At 35.8% G+C, this 14,944-nt stretch overlaps 1 protein-coding gene across 3 annotated transcripts in view; it reads right to left on the bottom strand.

Annotated features, from left to right (window-relative positions):
- The window catches only part of LOC125667235 (receptor-type tyrosine-protein phosphatase alpha-like), a 198,616-nt gene that overhangs the window by 39,304 nt on the left and 144,368 nt on the right, over positions 1-14,944 (bottom strand). Inside the window, exons 2-6 of one of the 3 annotated variants that reach the window (XM_056162351.1) lie at positions 11,327-11,712; positions 9,782-9,892; positions 9,517-9,684; positions 9,207-9,410; positions 730-2,202 (exon numbers count right to left, since the gene is read on the bottom strand). The exons of 1 other annotated variant lie outside the window; for it this stretch is intronic. In XM_056162351.1, the coding sequence (XP_056018326.1) occupies positions 730-2,202; positions 9,207-9,410; positions 9,517-9,684; positions 9,782-9,892; positions 11,327-11,408 (2,038 nt within the window). In that variant the 5' untranslated portion in view covers positions 11,409-11,712. Of the gene's footprint in view, positions 1-729; positions 2,203-9,206; positions 9,411-9,516; positions 9,685-9,781; positions 9,893-11,326; positions 11,713-14,944 lie in introns of those variants that run through there. One more of the 3 variants, XM_056162352.1, reaches the window with a different exon arrangement.

Raw genomic sequence — 14,944 nt, 5'->3', positions numbered from 1 at the left:
TTTTCCTATATATTTGTATGTAAAACTTTGATCCCCTACTGTGGCCCCATCCAACCCCCGGGACCCATGATTTGAACAAACTTGAATCTGCATTTCAGCTTTTTTGGCTTAGTGGTTCTTGAGAGAAGATTTTTAAAGTTTTTCCCTATATATGTGTATGTAAAACTTTGACACCCCCCCTTGTGGCCCCATCCTACCCCGGGGGCCATGATTTGAACAAACTTGAATCTGCACTATGTCAGAAAGGTTTCATGTAAAAATCAGCTCTTCTGGCTCAGTGGTTCTTGAGAAAAAGATTTTTAAACATGTTTCATGAATATTTGTATGTAAAACTTTGATCCCCTATTGTGGTCCCATTCAACTCCCTGGACCCATGATTTGAACAAACTTGAATCTGCATTATGTCAGGAAGCTTTCATGTAAATCTCAGCTTTTCTGGCTTAGTGGTTCTTGAGAAGAAGATTTTTAAATGACCCCACCCTCTTTTTGCATTTTTGTGATTATCTCCCCTTTGAAAGGGACATGGCCCTTCATTTGTACCAACTTGAATGCCCTTCATCCACGAATGCTTTTGGCCAAGTTTGGTTGAAATTGACCCCGTAGTTCTGAAGAAGAAGATAAATTGTGAAAAGTTTACAACGACAACAACGACGACAGACAGGGACAAATTTTCATCAGAAAAGCTCACTTGAACCTTCGGTTCAGGTGAGCTAAAAATTAAAAACCTACCAAGCCCATCCACTATTCTGCACAGTGTACGATTTCTTCTACAGTCAACGGTACAGTTTGCATTCAAAATTGTCAAATTATCAAAACATGCCCCGCATTGTTTAGGGCATTGTTGACAGGATGAAACATACCACCCATCTTCACATTTAGAACAGCTAAATGCATCATTGCATAAACTGCATCCTTCTACACAGTCCTTATCACATTCAATACCGTATTTATTGTTGTTACAGCCATGTAGACAATTCCCAGTCATGTCACACGTCTTGTTTATACAATCACCACTGCACGGAATGTTACATGTTTTACCGTAGCTAACATCATTACTACACATCGTGCAATGTGTTTCAGATTCACAAGAGGAGCAGTTTTCTGGACACTTGAAGCATTGCGATTTATTAAGAAACCATGAATCTGCACATTTATGACATACTTGAGTGTTACTGTCGACTAAGGAGCATTTTGTGCAATCGTCGATAGCTGCAGAACATTCTTGGTTACACTTATCGCCAAACCAACCATCGCTACATCCGTGACTGCATGTTTGATTACTTAGGCATGTAAAGTTTAAACAGTTCTGGCTACATTGTCTTTCACAGTGACTGCCATGTCTACCAGCAATACAACGTTCACAGACCCCAGTGTCAATGTCACATGCCGCATTTAAATCGCAATATGGACTGCATTTCTGATCACACTTACTGCCATTATATCCTATGACACACACATAACATCTACCCGATTTAATTTCACACGAACCATTTCCTCCACATGTACTTGGGCACTTTCTAGCACATCCTTGGCCGAACCACCCATTTTCACATTGAGAGCATTCATAATCATATTGCTTGCATTGTGTACAATGATTTGGACATTGTTCATTGCATTGTCTCCCTTTGTATCCTGGTCTACACTGATGACAGTCACCCTTTCTAGAACAGGTGTCTCCCATGCAATTCTCCATACAGGATATATTACAGGAAGGACCGTAAAAACCTTTTCTGCATGTACGGCATATACCTGTAGATCTTTCACATTCTTGTTCACAGTTTCCAATGCATATATTTTTACAGAAATCACCGTAATATCCATCTTTGCAAGCCAAACATTTTCCCTCACTTTTTTCGCATTCCTTACTATTACAATTTAATGAACATTTTTCAGAGCAGTCAGCTTTGTAGAAGTCTGGTTTGCATGTACAGTTTCCAGATACCTTGCCACAAGATTCCTGACAACCAAATGAGCAGTTTTTCTCACACAGAGGTCCAAAATATCCATTTTTGCAACTTAAGCATTCGCCTGTGTGAAAATTGCATCCATTTTCATCGCACGATTCCGGGCATGTCTGGTTGCAAAATTTACCGAAGAAACCCTTTTGACAAACACAATCCACTGCAGTGACATTACAGTCAACACCACAATCTGACGCACATGTACTGCTACAATTTTCACCGAAAGTTCCGTTGGTGCATTCTGATGAAAATTAAAGAAAGAAAATTTAGAACTGAACATGACGAATCCTAAAAATGTCAATAGAAAAAGTTATCTTCGCACAATCATGAGTGTGTTAATATAATAAATGACAGTAAATCGTATAGAAGAATGTATAATTACTTTCAAGTACAAAAATGATTTGATACATTAATATTTTGTATCAAAATGGTGTTACATGTAGAACTGATAAAGAGAGTCGTTTACTTGATTTTTGTGTCATGATTTCTTGTATTAATTGGTTTTCAATTTTAATGCAAAACTTTGGGACGGTTATACACATACGGTCTACAACAAGAATCAATGGGTGCTGCGAAACCATCTTTAAAAGTGCACCCTTAATCTTCTGCATAAAGAATACACCCCGTTAATTTCATCCTAAGGTACTAGCCTTCTTTTGTTAACAAGACTTTCCTTAAATACTTCATTAGCAAGTCTAAAAGTATGCAATTTCTTTGGTAAACTAGAAAATTATGTGACTAATAGATATTTTGCGCACAGAACGTCGCCTACCGGTCGCGGTAGCTCAGGTGTACAGTGTTTGATTCCAACAGGCCATGAGTTTGAGCTCCGCTCGTACCATGGCCGCGTTAAACCCAAGACGTAAATATAGGTAGTGATTGCTCCTTAGCCAAACGTTCGGCATTTAGAAGTGAGAATTACATGACCTTAAAAACGGAGGTCCCGTGTCGTGGTAAGGGTTGTCATGTTAAAGAACCCACATTGCTACGGCCCTGAGCGCTAAGCATAGGTCTAAAATTGTGTTACTTCGCCTACAACTGGTGACGTCTAAATATGAGGAAAAAATTTTCGACGGGACGTAAAAAACCCAAACAAAACACAACGTCGCCATATTGAATGACCTTAGGCTAATTATTCATGCTTATCAAATGTTAAAGGGGAAACACACGATGCAATCATGGACGCAGCCTTTTAATATATACATGTAGATGTATACGATATATATTGCTTTCATTTCAGACTTTTTGTAATTTTTTTCTTACATTTTAATTCGATTTGTTTACATCATGGATACAGAGGACCAAACGTTTACGTTAGCAGACTTTCTTTTGAAAAGTTCCTGCTCTGAGAGAGTATTTGTCACGTCATATACCACTTACTCATGCTCTAAAACAACCAATTTACAGTCTAAATGTCAATTCTCAATTTTACACTAATGTACAAAATTCGGTGATACCCTTCTACCAGCTGCTGGATTTATTACAGTGTGGTATTTCGGGGGGGGGGGGGTATACACTAACAATGGTACTTACACATAGTCTAAGAGTCCTAAAACAGCAATGAATGCGTACATTATGGTATTATCCAGGGACGTTGTAGAATCTTTTTTAAATGAGAATAAAGAAGTTTTGACACAAACATCTAAATCTACATCTAAATAAACAAGACGGTCATGGGCCAAATCTCTCACCTTGACCCTGCCATTGTTCAGCTATTTTGATTTTTGATATTTTTTTTATCAATCTATATTCCCATAAAAAAACAACAACCCCATGTTGTGGCTCCAACCTAGCCCCAAAGGATAACAATATAATTGAAAATGAATTCACATAACACAGAGATGCCTCAACACCAATATGACTAACATGATCTTGCTCTTCTGGTCTGGGGACAACAAGATATAAAACATCTCGAACTCAAACCCAGACTCAAATTCACGTTTTTCATCTCAGCAGAGATTTTGCTAAAATGTGCCACCAAACTTTCTCAGAGTCGTCTCACTTGAGTTGAGATTTGACAAAATGATTCAACATGTTTTCATTGTTACAGGGGGCCTTAATTTCAATAAAATCCACTTTCACTTTGTTGTTTACACTAGCTACAACGCTTTGGCTTGTGCTTTACATGTAATTTTCGAATCATTCAATAGCTTCACATGGAGAAGCCCAGGCACATGAAGTATGGACACTACTATACCCGCAACCCCTTCTGATTTTTTTCTCAGCGAAATCCCCCCCCCCCTTTGGATAATTTTTATTCGGCGACAATTTCTCTGAAATGTGTGGATTCCCTGTCTATCTCATCCTTTTATCGATTCATGTAATCATTTGACACCTTTTGTAAGCTTTAGAGATTGGCCTTCTACCGGTAAAATAAAGGTAAACTGTATATAAAATACCCCATTGACACTTGCTTATTCTCAGGATTTTTGTAGACCATTCATACGAAACATAACTCATTTCTTATTCTGTGACTTCCTCTGTGGCTGCCAGTGGAAGAGAAGAAGCCCTCTCCGATCAATGTACGCACTTTATTGTGACAAATAAAAGAGATATGGGTTTTAAGTTGAAGAGACTTTCAGTATGATATCTTCCTGGCCTGCCACTTGCCAAAATCCCTTAGGTAACGCTGCAATTACTTGGAAAATGAGTCCCGAAGCCGGGACCCGTTTGTTTATGAATTTTTGTTTCTTAACTTCTTATATACAGGTAGAGGGTCAATCTCTAAAGCTTATAAAAAAGCGTGAAACGATTATATAAATCGAAAGAGGAATGAAATAAAGTGGAATCCACGCGTTTCAGAGATATTATTGCCGCAAAAAAATCAGGAGGGGGAGGGCGTAGTAGTTGTCCATATTCCAAGTGCCTGTCGGTGACACATCTATCATTTATCGTGTACAGTTGTTTTTTGACATATGATATATTTTAGTAATCTTTTTTCATTATTTCATGGAGAAGTGAAAGGTAACGAGACTTTTATTGACAGGGGCTACTGAACTCGGGCTCAAGATACGCATTAATGTAAGGGTCATGGTCACTAAATACAAAATAGCTTGTAACAGACAACATTTACATTTGAAGTGGAATTCCTTACCGGTTATCTTGTGAAATACTGTCTTGATATGCATAAGTTTCTCATGGCTGGGAATTGTAATAAAATCTCTCTGCCAAATGACAAAACACGCCCGTGACCACCCTTATTGCTCTGCCTGCTGCGCTTTTTAGAAACATCAAGCCATCCAGCGTCATATAATATGACCCAGTGGCAAAAACTAGCAGCGCAATCAAGACTTGATAGGGGTGGGGGAAGGATTATTCTTGACACGATTGTTGTACAGCTGATTTTCTTTAAGTAAATCTACTATAAAGAAAATGGTGACAGGGAATAAACGACATTTGTCAAAAACATCACCCTCGCTAAACCCTTCCAAAGGATTGGACCTGTCAAGGATTCTCCTTGTCCTCACAAGCATTACATCCCTACGACGACTGCGTTGACGAAGTCGTCTGACAGCCACTTTGTTGTGAGTAAATACACTTGAGATTTATTTGGGTTGCTATTTACCAATCTCGGGATTTTCTGAGAAATCTGAAATATTTTTCTCAGCTGAGTTCAAAAATATTTTGGTGGCACGCGCATTTGAGAAAATTTTCAAATGTGAAAAAAACACCTCAAAAACATATCCGAGTTTGAGAAAATATTTATTTGGTGACACAGTTAGGTGAAAAAACTCAAATTTTCTCAGAAATCTCAGATTTGAGAAAATCTAAGCGTTGATGGCCTGGAAGCCTGGATAAGACCCAAAGTCACAACATCATAGATTATGGTATGGTATGAAGACCTTGCCCTAAGAAATCTACACACAAAATTATGAAAACTCCATCTTATAAATTTCAGGCGGTAGCGAATAGGTAAGATTTTTGACAAAATTAGTTCAACTTCAAGGTCACGGGGTCAAACACATAAGTATATTTGATTAGGTCTTGCTATAAACAATCCATATACAACGTATAACAGCTTTACCATAAATAGTTAAGGAAATATTGATTAGGTCAGGTTTTCAAAGAAAGTAGGTCAAGGTCACAAGAGCGAATACATGTACGATTGTATCACAACATCTTGTCATAAAAAAAAGCTATATACAAAATATGAAAGCCCCGCCCAGAGTAGTTCTGAAGATATTTAACAGATTACGTTTTATTGAATATACATTGTAGGTCAATTTTTAAAGTCACAGGGTCAAAACAGGAAATAAAAATTCTTGGCAGAAGAAATCTATACACAAAATATGAAACTTCTAGCTTGAATAGTTCAAGATATCTTGAATAGGTCAGATATTTAAAAAGTAGGTCCTACTCTAAGGTCAAGATACAATGTAACAATGTCAAACTTCACAAAATAATAAACCCTTGCCAACAAGAACCTATATACAAAATATGAAAGCACTACCTTAAATACTTGAGGAGAAATTGAATACATCAGGGTAGTTTTTTTTTTAAAGTAGGTCAAACTCCAAGAAAATATCAAACACCATTGTATCTTGCCATAAAGAATATATACACAAAATATGAAGTAAATATAAAAGTAGATAAAATTAAGTTCAAGGTATATATATGTGTAAAACTCTAAGTTCAAGATGTATACGTAAGACTCTAAAGTGCGATGATCGCTCAAAAGTGCGATGGTCATTCCAAAGTGCGATTGTCTGCGCCAAAGTGCGATGGATTGTTAACGTTAGGGACGCCAAAGTGCGATGGTCACGCCAAAGTCAGATGGTGCGGAGTTCAGTAACGTTTGTGACGTCACGTTACTGTGACGTCATTCTTAACGTCTTTCAGAATAAATCCGAAGAAATGTTACATGGATGACAGCAACTGCAAGATTTACACTGTTGAGTATAGTGAGAACAGCAAAGTACATTTGTTGTCGAACTATCTTCTTCGCCCAAACATTCTTTAATTCATGATCATTTATTACTTTGACGTACACGTATTAAATTCCTGGGGGTATGCTATAATACAAAATATTCTATACGATTTTGCGTTTTGTGTTTAATAACACAACAACTAAATGGTAATGAAATAAGTTCTTATTCTTATTTTTTGTGCATGGATTTTGCACTGATATTTTGGTGAAAAAAAAACCACACGGTTGGTACAGTCTGTACCAAAACATTGTGTCGTTTACAAACCAATGGATTTCGGCGTGTCACACCATCGCACTTTGGCCTGTCGGGTCATCGGACTTTGGCACATGAGCGAGGACCATCGCACTTTGGCGTGTCACACCATCGGGGTTAGGCACATACCATCGCACTTTGGAGTCCCATCGCACTTGATAGGTAGGTAGGTAGGTAGGTAATGATTACTTTTCGCAATGATCGGTAAAAGTATAGGTAAACAATATACACGAAAACGTTTAGTAAAGCTAGTGACTGTAATCAATAGAAAACATTGCAAGTGAAAGTAGCGAGCATACATTTTCTAGACACTTTAAACCTACTTCACCACCTCAAAGTAGATAAATATGAAATTAATAAAATATCATCTGCACTTCTTAGTGGTAATTTTCATGGCTATTTTTTTACGAGTGTTAAAATTGTATCAACTTACATGCTTTATTCCTATGATCTTTTGACCCAGAAGTGTGCAAACCAACTATAGGGAGTGCTTTATTTTCTAATTCTATATATATATGTAACACTATAAACACCGACACAGCAAGCGCAAACTGTAGGGTTCTTTATGACATTCATAAAAATCTTATAGTTTCAATCCAAAATAATGATTTCATTGCAGCACATTTACATGTATCTATTACAGTGTAACTTATGAAAATGTAGACGTATTAGAACTATTCAATGTGCAGTGTATCAAGGTTCTTTAAACTCTGATAATCGAATATCTACAGTGTCTGTGATCAAGGACAACTTTTATTACACCTTCCAGATTACAAATATATGGCCTTGACAAATATACATGTACTTGAGAATGATCTGTGTCTGGCTAAATGACTCGTTCTGAGTAGTAATACACTGGTCATACATGTAAGCACATTTGTTGTGTGACATCTCGAGATTCATTTCTCGGAATTAAAAGTTAAAATCGGTAGACGAACATGCCATAGGACAAAAAGTCACAAAATAGGTAGGACAAAAAGTTACAGGAAAAATCACAATGATGACTTTCGATCAGACAGGATTAAAATTCACAAGTCAAAAAGTCTCCAAAATGAGTTTTGTTCAGTCCACATTTAGCACTTTCGGGTCCTTATTAAAAAAAAGTTTAAACCATTGAATTCTTTATTGATCATGTGACTCCACTTACTACTTGTTTTGACATAATGGAGAGTGAAAGGACGCAAATCTTAATTATCAGCATTAATGTAGCATCACCACAAAGCTTAATCAATAAGAAAAACCTCTATTTTTATAAAAACTCGAATTCATATTACACAATGAATAAGATAAAGGGAATAAAAAATTGATAATGACTATTAAATCATTATCATTAAAATATAGAGTTTGGAAATTGAAAACAAAATTCTCATACAAAATATAACATTTTACATATCTATTTTCTTAACCTTTACCAAAATTTATACAAAAACCAATATTTTCTTCATATTCTTATCAGCTGTGACTTTTTGTTCTGTGATATTTTGCCCTACTTTCATTAAATTTCTTATTGTAACTTATTGTTATGGTGATTTTGTCCGTGACTTTTTGTCGTGTGAATTTTGGTCCAGCATTCATGAAAATCACAGGTCTTCCAGATATTACCTTAAAAACAAAGGTAAATTCTTATGGTAAGAGCTAGGAAGGTAAATCACCCAACAATGCATTCTACTATCTTTCTATTACAAAGTGACTTCGGAGAAACGAAAGTGAGATAACGGACACACAAATAGGTCAGCTGAATTTTCCACTTAAACTTTGTTTACAGGGGATCTATCTTCGTGGTTAGATTATGGCCTCACTTTATGTGCAAAAAGTTCAGAGGTAAAAATAATAATATAAGATTATATACAATTCACTATATGAAATACATTTATTGTTTTCCTACATCGAAGGAGACGTATCTACATATGATATTCAGAGAAAATTAACTACGCAATTTTTAAGAAGCTAAAAATGCACAAAACTACAACAGAAGACATAGATAAGACACGACGAAGAATAGGTTACATGTACTTTAGTGAATCATCGTTTGACTCAGGGAAGGTAATAAAAAGGTAAAACTTACCAAAATATTGAATGTCAAACACTTCTACACGTGCGTTCTTTGAAGAAACGATTTCAAGATATTTTCCAGAAAGCGGCTTATAACAAGTTATTGACATAGTTTTCTTCCCGATGTTGTTGCCCTTTTCCAACTTGTTGCATGTCACATCATTAGTCCTAGCATACTCCATGTCTTTGATGTAAATTGTATAATTTACATCACGTTCTAAAATACACAATATTTCATCAAAGGTATTTTGTGTTAAAACTCTAATCTTTCAAAAATATCACAAATTTTACAAAACGATTGTAAATGATACATGTACTATTACCGAGAAGAAGGGTAATGTCCAGTTTGTCAATTGTTATTGACTGATTTAGTTGGACTCTCAAATATGGCTTAGAGCCCTCTTTCTTTAAAGAAGTTGAAAGATCTTCATCTAGTAATTTATTTTGATCGTCTTTATCATCTCCTGCTGCTGCCCGGTATAACACGTTTCCTAAAATATGATATGACAATGCTGATGGATTCGTTTCTCTACGTACAGGTAATTTTTGTTTTTCTATGATAATAAATCAAGTGAATTCTTGTCTTACGCCTTTGACAATTGTAGTCTTTGGATCCACCCCAACCAGGCAAACAAGTCTCACATTTTTCACTGCAGTCTACACAATGACAGACACAGGTGCCATTTCCAAAACATTGACCTTTAAGCAAAAAATTACGTAAAGAGGAATGAATAGTTTAGACTTTGTAACCGGACAATACTAAAGGCCGGAATGGATGTAGTGGTACTCAAAAAAGTACCAATATCTCCGCTAATACTTATTATATTTTTATTTGGTAAAAACTCCCATAATCTATGGGGAAACACCTTTCAGAATTTCATAAGATACATGTATTAACATTTTCTTTGTGATAAAAAATATAAAAATCCTCTCGGAATAAACGAAAGTTGTAAAATGTTGGTGTTTTCCCAGTGTAGCCAGTGTCACATATTTCTTTATATCTCCTAGAATAGCTCATATTTTCTCATTCGTTAAACTTTTCCCACAATCTATGGGGCACACACTTTCAGAACATAACAAATGTGGCATTTAAATGATTTCTACTACGTGGCAATCCTGCCAGAATGAGTGCATGTAAATGTGGTGAAAAAATGGAGGCTTCGTGAAGGAGTATGTATTGCATAATCTGTAATATCTCTTAAAACAATTTTTATTATCTCATTCGGATAAATTTCCAAAACTCTACGGGACAAGACCTTTACTAATATATATGTTTTTTGCATCTTGTTAATGGTAAGGATATAAAAATCCTGCGAGAACGTCAAAATCGAACTGTAATTAAAAAACAATAATACAATTGTAATAAACAACTCAACATAGTATTTAAATTTGATTTTTATTCACGATAATGTTTAGTAGACAACCATTCATTACCCGAACTCCGGAAGCCGTCTGAATGCATTTTTCACACTTACTTTAAAAACATCGACTCGATCGCCTATTTGGCATGAAATTTTGACGATCTCGACTCATTCCGACAGGATTTTCACATACTAAACATGCACATAATTCTACAAACTTTACATGCTTTAAAACATCTTGCCTCGTAGATAGTGGGAAAGTTATCCGAATAAATCAACATACAATATTTTTGAGATATATGATTCTATAATACAACGACACTCATATGACTTCTCTATTTTCTCCCCATATTTTCTTATTCCGGTAGGATTTTCAAACACTTTCCAGCAAATAAATGCAACTCTATTTATATTTCTTAAATTGTCTTCCCCTATGCTTTATGGGAAATTTTACCGAATAAAAATAATGAACTATAGGAGGATTTATAATAAAATATTTGATACCACCTTTCTATTTCGGAACCAATTTTTTCGATCACTGCTCATTCTGGCAGGGATTTGTATTAGTTGTCATCTTCGATTTTCAAATCATTGCATATATTCTGAAAGGTTTACCCCATAGATTATGGGATATTTTACCGAATAAAAATATAATGACTATTAGCGGAGATATTGGTACTCTTCTAAGTATAACTACCTCCATTCCGGCCTTTAGACCTCCCTTATTTTTGATTTTAAAAAGGTATCTTTTGTTGCGAAAACATAAACAAACCTTTTATAACTGTTACGAGGAATAGCTGCAGTATCAGAATTGATTGAAATATCTCCATTTGCACACTTATACACTTTCTCATTCCTTTACGGTAGTAAATATTTCTTTGTACACAATAGGTTTTAATCCTTATAACTCGAGTGAATGATAAAAATACATCTATGTTAAAACGACTAAGTAAACACTGATTCTATTTAAATCTACTCACATAATTCACACATGGTTTCCGCTTAGTCATCACCACTTCCATCCTATCTGAGCCGGCTTGAAGTAAAACGCTGAGTGGAGTAAAAGTCAAAAGCTAGTCTGTGATGTTGTGGATTCATTAGCTGATATCATCATGACCATGTTGACATATAAAGGTCATATTCTTCCTCCTTCATTTCCTGTGTGCAAATGCAGACTTCATATATATATATATATATATATATATATATATATATATATATATATATATAGGTACATAATTTAAGAAAGAGAAAGAAAATAATTTTATCAATAAACTGATCAATAAATATTCCATAAAAATCAGATCTATAGTAGTGTATGATTATTTTAATGTGCACATCTATCTGCTATAACTAAAACAATTGATAGATCAATGAAATTAATCACAATTTGGGGGGGGATCATTTTTGGATGAGACAAAAAAATTTACGGGCCAAATTTGAGGCCAAAACAATTCTGAGCCAGGCTAAACTTTGGGTTGGAGCAAAATCATACGCCAAAATTGGGGTCAGGCCAATGGAGCCAGACCAGGTTTTATAGTATGCCGTATTTTGAAATATATATATACATATATATATATATAATCACATGCTCCACACAGGACTTCCGGTTAGTCATCAGCACTTGAATTTCATCTGATCTCTCTCTCTTTATATATCTATATATTCCGCGAAGGTCTTACTCTCCCAGCATCCGAAGAATCTGCACCAATATTCGATGAGCTTTATTTGTGCAGCAATGTAATGGTGTACAGATAATAACAACTTCAGTAAATAACACAAATATTAATCTACATCGACTTTTCCAACAGCAGATGATGTAGAATGCTCGTGAAATTTCTTTGGTTTCTTTGTTTTGAGACGTCACCAGCTATACGTAAACTACCATATTTGTTACGGGACTGTACCAGTGACGGTTCTTTAACGCACTAACGCCTGACATCACATGAGGCTGGACATGTCCAAAAGACCGGCCACTCTCACTTCTAACTGCTGAGCGTTTGGCGAAGGAGTGGTCACTGCCAATTTTTACGTCATAAGTTGGATTCTCCCATGGTACGTGCGGGACTTCAACTCATGACCTGCAGGTCACGAAGCAAACGATGTAACCTCTGAGCTATCGGTATGCTCGTAAAAGATGTTTTTGTTTATTTGGTTACGTCCCTTTGATAATTTTAACTTATATATTTTGCAGCTGTAGTTGAAGTATCTTAAGTGTACGTCTATGCATGACACTCAGAATGGTAGCATTGATGATTATTTATCGAGTCAAAATTTTTCGTGTCACGAAACCTCGGTTTTTCAAACGTCTCATCCGAAAACCCACTACCCTCACTTCAAAATATCAACACTCTGCGAAGGAACATACACAATTTACTTTTACATATAAGGTTCCACGTGGTGTGCTACGAGTATCTAAACTACCGCCTCCCAGAGCCAGCGTGACAGGTGATCTAACACGAATAATGCGGTAAAACGAACACAAGCCAAACTGCTAGCCACGGACCCTGGAATTCATCAGATGCATACGTGGTGCCATTATGTTTGAACACGTTTGTTATTCCCGAATTTTTATAGTTTTTATAAATAGTTTGGTTTTTCGTTTTGAATCCTCTATTGGTCTTTCCCTGGGTATCTGAGTGTGATGTCGGCCTCGATTGATACGGATTGCGTCCTGATTGTCCTCATTGTTTTTGTTGTTGGTTGGTTACAGGGCCTGTCCTTGTATTTTCTGTATTAATGTTGTGATTTTTCCTAGTACCCTCCGTTTTGAAGGAGACATTTTTCCTGGTTGCTGCTGCATAATAGACCACTTGTTCTTTGTTTCTGTTGGGTTTTCTTTTATTTGTATTCCGTTTAATTGTTTTCTTCTTGATAACGGTTTTTCCATGCAAGGTGAAGATAATGAACAGTGATCAATCTCATAATTCCTATAAGCAATACAAAATAGATAGTTGGGGAAACACGGACCCCTGGTCACGCCAAGAAAATGAAACAACTCTAATCAACGTTTGCTACCACTTGGAACCATGTCAGTTTCTAAAAGGTTACATGATAAAAATTTGGAAGTACAGAATCAGCTACAGGGCCCTCGTACTAGCTCTGGCTGGTGTGTTGGCCCTTTAGCTCGATCGATAGAGCACTAGACTGTTGTGTCAGAGATCCCGGGTTTGATCCTCAGCAGATGCATACACAAGTCTCTGTTACATCTAGCGCCATGTTTAAATTGTTAGGACTCGGGTAATCCCTGGTGGATTATAGTGATTGCCCCCAGAACGTCACCCCACAAGTGCTGGCACCCTGGAAGAGTCAGGACAATTCCATATTGCGTATCATAATGCTTACTAGGTATGTGTATTTTATATGCGCATGATTTTACTTGATAAGTAAATAACAATGTTGTTGTTTGTGTAATTATTTTTTCCGTAATATTGTAATGCATATTTGCTGAATAAATTACTATGTTAAAAGGAGCTGTTCTGTGTTATTATTAAAGATTAATTCATTCACAGAAACTTGTAAGAATTCATGTAAATCATGTGTACAGATAGTTTCTGATACTTGAAACTTTATGTATCAGCATATGGACATTCTAAATATTAGCAGTGTGGAAACTTTCAAATGCGTCAGGCATTTTTTTTTTTTTTTTTACAATGGATGTGTACTTGAATTTCTGCAGACTTCTGCACATTGAATCTACATTTTTCAGTGATTCAAGTTTATTGAAGGAAAGGACCATGTGGAGATAGTTGATAAATAAATGATAAATAGTGAAATTATAGTGGTATACATATATTTTTTATGAAAATTGTACATTTTCACCACAAAAATCTTATACTGCTTTGGACGTCGAATAAATCGAAGTAATGCTGGATGTATATAATTCGCATACCATGAATAAACTTTATTATCATTATCATTGTTGCCTAGGTATGTATTGTTTTTTCAAAGTAAGGGGGTGGGTTATTTCTGTTTTCAATTCGCATTCTTTTTTGGGGGAGGGGGAGGGGTATAATTTCTCTGAATTTATTTAAGCTCTAGAGATTGGCCTTATACCTGTTTATACAATGAAATACACTTCTATTCCATTATACCGGTAGAAGTAATAAAAAAGACATGAATCAAAATTGGGATGGGATATACAGGGAATCCACATATTTCGAAGAAATTATCGCCGCAACAAAAACAAGATGTGTTTGTGAAACACAAATGCCCCCGATAATGGCCAATTCCGAAGATGGACAAGGTCAAAAGGACAAATATCTTGGTACCAGTAGAAAGATCTTGTCACAAGAAATGCTCATGTACAATATGAAAGCCCTAATATTTACCAACAAGAAGTTATGACCTATGTAAAAAAAAAAATATAAACGTAGATCAAATTTGAAGG

Source organism: Ostrea edulis, chromosome 4, assembly GCF_947568905.1.
Source record: "Ostrea edulis chromosome 4, xbOstEdul1.1, whole genome shotgun sequence".
NCBI lineage: Eukaryota > Metazoa > Mollusca > Bivalvia > Ostreida > Ostreidae > Ostrea > Ostrea edulis.
Note: the sequence above shows the minus strand (reverse complement) of the source record. Positions and strands in the feature narration are given on the sequence as shown.